Raw genomic sequence first — 5,349 nt, 5'->3', positions numbered from 1 at the left:
CCCCCAAAAAAAAAAAAGATCCATAGAATCTAGGAAGAACGTGCATATAGACTATAGCCTTTATGTCTAATTACATCTCAGCCTTTTGTGGTTTATTAATCGCACTAATTTATAAAATCTGTTTTCTTTTAAATTAAATGTGTAGCCCTAATTTCTTTATTGACATACACACTGTTCTTGCTTCTTCACCTAAGTCCTCCGACATAGAAACTAGAGCGCTTGCCTTGCAGCAAACGGCCTTATATCAAACTCTAACCCACAATACTGGAAAAAATAGACAGGAAGGAGTTGAAAAATGTGCCAGTGAGTGCACAATACAACATGCTGAGCCCTTCACCACTAACTGTCAGATTTGCTCTTTCCTTGTTTCTTTCTCTCTCTCTCATGTTCCCAGAGAAAAGCGCAGCGACGCTGACTGCGCACAAAGTCCCTGCCTCCCCGCAAGCCTTTATGCCCCTTTGTGCTCCCGCTGCGCCTGCGGTGGCATTAGTGCCCAGCCCTTGCAAGACGGCACCCGCGCATGCCAGCCCACCCACTGAGCCGACAGGGCACGCGGCGGCCCTGAAGAACACCTCCAAACCAGCAGCGCTGCCAACGGCCCCGTCAGAGCCCAGTGCAGAGTCCGAGGAGGAGAAAGCCAAGAAGCTCCTGTACTGTTCGCTGTGCAAAGTGGCTGTCAACTCCCTCTCACAGCTGGAGGCGCACAACACAGGTGTGGCCAACATCTGCCTCTGCATCGCAGTGTCTTTCCCACGGCTTTCTCGGCGTTATGCGTTCTTCTTTATCATAAATGTTTCATAGAGTGACCCTCCGAGGCTTGGGAGTGTGGAAATGTACTTGCAGTTAAGACATAAATCAAACCCAGCGTAGCGATGTGAGGCTCATCATTGATAATGTATGAAGAACTGGAAAATGTAGATGGGGTTCCCACGGTCATGGAAAACCTGGAGATATTGTGGAATTTTAAAAAGGCAATTTCTAAGCCTGGAAAAGTCATGGAAACTAATCAAATATTAAAAAGTCATGGACATTTATGTAGTCGGTATGCATTTCTTCTAGTTATGCTCAGCTTTAAAATATTTAATCGGCAAGAAATTACCTTAGAAACATTATCCAGACACACTGCAGTCAGACTAGTATTAATATATTAATTATATTTTTCATGCTTTTGATGACATTCACTAAATGTCTTGATATTTGCATATTTAAAGGGTTTTTTTTTTCAATCAGAAGAACTAGTATTTTAATCAAACATCCATTTTTGGTAAGTTTATTAAAAAGCATGTAAAATACAAAAAAAAATTTAGTTAAATATTTTTTTCACTGTGAACATTAAGAAGAATTCTATAAGAATTCTATACATGACACTAATAAACAGCAATCATTGAATAACATTGAATCAGTCACACAAAAGTCTGTAAGGCAAGGCAAGGCAAGTTTATTTATATAGCACATTTCATACACAATGGCAATTCAAAGTGCTTTACATAAAAGGAAGTAAAATAATCATTAAAATAATAATAAAAACAAGGAATTTAAAAACCTACTGTTAGTAATGTGCTCTTAACACAAACAAACATTCTCAAGCTTTGTTCATCCTCTTCCCCACTAAGTGGAAAATCCTCCCAAAATACCGAACTATTCCACTACTTCACCCACATCCAACTGTTAATTTCATCAATGCATTGGCAGAGGGAGTCAGTGGGGCTGTAGTCATTTGGCGATAAGGCTAGGTAAATCTGGGTATCATCAGCATAGCTGTGATAGGCAATGTGGTGCTTTCTCATTATTTTACTTTTTCCCAAAATAAAATCTCCCATACGTCATCTCTTAATATTCTCATACTCACAAAGAAGAAACACATAATTAGTCTGAGTCTTTAGTAAACACAGTGGCCAATAAAATGCAAATTAAACCATAATATTGATATTATACCCACAACAAAATCACAGTGTACTAGTCCATTCCACAACCTTGTAAAAGCTGTAAAAATAAGCATGTCAGCGACTGACATAACTCAAATATCCAGTGTTAGTTTGCATTGAATAAACAGATTTGTTTCGGTGAAGCCAGAGAAAACATTCTACTTTGTCTGTTTCATCAGGTTCAAAGCACAAAACCATGCTGGAGGCACGAAATGGAGCGGGTCCCATTAAAGCGTACCCCAGACCCGGATCCAAACTCAAAGTTCAGGCCACACAACTGAGCAAAGGCTCAGGCTTACAGAACAAGACATTTCACTGTGAAATCTGTGATGTCCACGTCAACTCAGAAATCCAGCTTAAGCAGGTATTCAGTTCAGTTTGCATGCAATGATTCATTTGTCATGATCCTTATTTATGCAGTTGACAACAAACGTAACGCGTACAGCGATGAATAATGAAAGCACTATAAATAGTCATGTGATTCTGTGGCTTGATCTTACCAAATTTGCAAGTTGTACTTCCTGTTATGCAGTTTAGGCTTTGATAATTCGGTTCAGTGTTAAGTTTGGTTACAAATGGGTTTCAGTTGCATTACAATGGTAATGAATTTGGTTTTCTTCACAGCATATCTCCAGCAGGCGGCACAAGGACAGAGTGGCAGGCAAACCCACCAAACCCAAATACAGCCCTTACAACAAGCAGCAGCGGAGCTCCGGCTCTCTGGCAGTAATGCATTATTTATGCTCTTTATAATCAAGCGCTTTCATCAAGTGTTACTCGCATCTCAAGTGTCAGTACTGTGAGGAGTTTGTTGCGCACTTTCTAGGCTGACAAATGCCTCTTTGGGATGCTAATGCTTCACAAGGGCTTAATGCTCGCTTGTCATTTTTCAAGTTCTATGCAAAATATGTTGGAAACAACTTACTGGTTGTAGAACAGTTGGCCCTTCTCTAAGCTCCACCTACCTTGCTTACTGTTGCTATCTCAGACGAGCTTCAGAATGTCACATAGGAATACATTTATTTTCTTTTTTTTTTCTTCTAAATGTTCCGTCCCTGTTCTCTGTTTGCCATATTTGTGAATTATTTATAGAAATCCCATTTGAAACTATCCAAAGACTTGTAATATTTTAATACTTTACACATGACAACAACAACAACAATTATTATTATTGTTGTTATTATTATTATTGTTATTGTTTTTATCAGCAAAGTATTAAAATATGTAAAATTATAATGATGATTATTAATAGTAATAATTAGAATAGCATTAATAAAAAATATTTTGTAAAGTATTAACATGTTCATTATAACACTAATATCAATAATAATAATAATTCATATTTGTTGAGTATTGAACTATTAATGATGATGATGATGATTAACAATAAAGTATTAAAATATTTACTGTTATACTTCTATTACAAAAATACTATTTATTAAAGTAATACTAATAATGTTATTAATAATAATAATAGCAATTTTTATTGTTGTTATTATAGTAAATAAAAATAATTGTATTTATAGTTATAATATTGATTATTATTATTATTATATTGTCTAATTATATTATTATTAGTAGTAAACTATTAAAATATGTATAAATAATAATAATTATTGTTGTTGTTGTTGTTGTTTCTATCAGCAAAGTATTAAACCTGGTAAAATTATGATGATTATTAATAGTAATAATTATAATAAAATTAATAAAAAATATGTTTAAAGTATTCAAATGTTAATTATAACACTAATATCAATAATAACAATAATTCATAGTTGTTGAGTATTGAACTATTAATTATGATGATGATGATTAACAATAAAGTATTAAAATATTTACTATTATACTTCTATAACAAAAATACTATTTATTAAAGTAATAATAATAATGTTATTAATAATAATTGACATTTTTTTTAATTGTTGTTATTATAGTAAATAAAAATAATTGTATTTATAGTTATAATATTGATGATGATGATGATGGTTATATTGTCTAATTATATTATTATTAGTAGTAAACTATTAAATATGTATAAATAATAATAATTATTATTATTGTTGTTGTTGTTGTTGTTGTTTCTATCAGCAAAGTATTAAACCTGGTAAAATTATGATGATTATTAATAGTAATAATTATAATACAATTTATAAAAATATGTTTAAAGTATACAAATGTTAATTATAACACTAATATCAATAATAACAATAATTAATATTTGCCGAGTATTGAACTATTAATAATGATGATGATGATGATTAACAGTAAAGTATTAAAATATTTACTATTATACTTCTATTACTAAAATACTATTTATTAAAGTAATAGTAATAATGTTATTAATAATTGCAATTTTTGTTGTTGTTATTATTATAGTAAATAAAAATAATTGTATTTATAGATATAATATTTATTATTATTATTATTATTATTATTATGTTGTCTAATTATATTATTATTATCAGTAAACTATTAAAATATGTATAATGATAATAATAATAATTATTATTATTATTATAGCAACAATAATAAAATAATCATTATAATTTGTAAAGTATTAAACTAATGTTATTATTATTTTCACAAATCTGTAATATATATTATAAAATAGATTCACTCAGTCTCAGTATTTAATTACATCTCAGGCTTTTGTGGTTTATTATTCGCTCTAGGCCATAAAATCAATTTCCTTTCGATTAATTGTGCAGCCCTAATTTGGTTATTGACATAGACACTGTCACTCTGCCAAAGTCATTCAGTGTTTTTTCTCTTTCCTCCAGGCCAAACTCGCCCTGCAGAATGACTTGGTGAAGCCCATTTCACCGGCTTTCCTCTCCACACCCTTCTGCCCCACCAAAATCCCGTCCATCTCCCTCCACCCTCGCCCCAACACCTCCATCTTTCAGACAGCCTCGCTTCCGCACTCCTTTCTCCGCGCCGCTCCGGGACCGATCCGACCCACCACGGGCTCCATCTTGTTTGCGCCTTACTGAGCGAGCAGCCACATCGGAGCGGACGTTTCTCCAACTATGCCACGCTACGGCTGTATGCTTGAAACAATGGTGTATTTATTAAAACGTTATCCTCACAAAACCCAGGAAGGATGTCGTCTTTGTGAGGGCTTTTGCATTTGAAACACTAAAAATAAACAAGAAAAAGTGTTGAACTGCTTCCTGAAAGACTTGAATTATCATGGTCTTCCTTTTCAACTCAACCAACCAACCAACCAACCAACTCCAGACAAGCACATGTCTTGAGGCGCTGTCAGAAACGATCCCAAATCTTACTGTAGGACAGTACGTGTTCAGTCAACGGCTTGATGTTGTCAGGGAGCCTGTGATGCAGTTTTTGGCCTGTGTGCTGTCTTGTATCGTGTAGTCAATAAGCTCAATCACTAGTACTTCAGTGGCGCCCGCTCTTTCCC

The 5,349-nt window shown here is 33.9% G+C and overlaps 1 protein-coding gene across 4 annotated transcripts in view; it reads left to right on the top strand.

Moving 5' to 3' along the window:
* Window positions 1-5,349, top strand: part of LOC107699013 (zinc finger protein 385B-like) — a 152,532-nt gene that overhangs the window by 146,743 nt on the left and 440 nt on the right. For all 4 annotated transcript variants that reach the window (XM_016500164.1, XM_016500161.1, XM_016500160.1 and 1 more), the window contains 4 exons: window positions 395-712; window positions 2,105-2,289; window positions 2,550-2,651; window positions 4,706-5,349. The exon at window positions 4,706-5,349 is cut by the window's right edge. In XM_016500164.1, the coding sequence (XP_016355650.1) occupies window positions 395-712; window positions 2,105-2,289; window positions 2,550-2,651; window positions 4,706-4,918 (818 nt within the window). In that variant the 3' untranslated portion in view covers window positions 4,919-5,349. The remainder of the gene's footprint in view (window positions 1-394; window positions 713-2,104; window positions 2,290-2,549; window positions 2,652-4,705) is intronic.

The sequence above is a fragment of the Sinocyclocheilus anshuiensis genome, unplaced genomic scaffold, assembly GCF_001515605.1.
Source record: "Sinocyclocheilus anshuiensis isolate Anshui unplaced genomic scaffold, SAMN03320099.WGS_v1.1 scaffold18, whole genome shotgun sequence".
Lineage (NCBI taxonomy): Eukaryota > Metazoa > Chordata > Actinopteri > Cypriniformes > Cyprinidae > Sinocyclocheilus > Sinocyclocheilus anshuiensis.
This window is presented reverse-complemented; position numbering and strand designations above follow the sequence as displayed.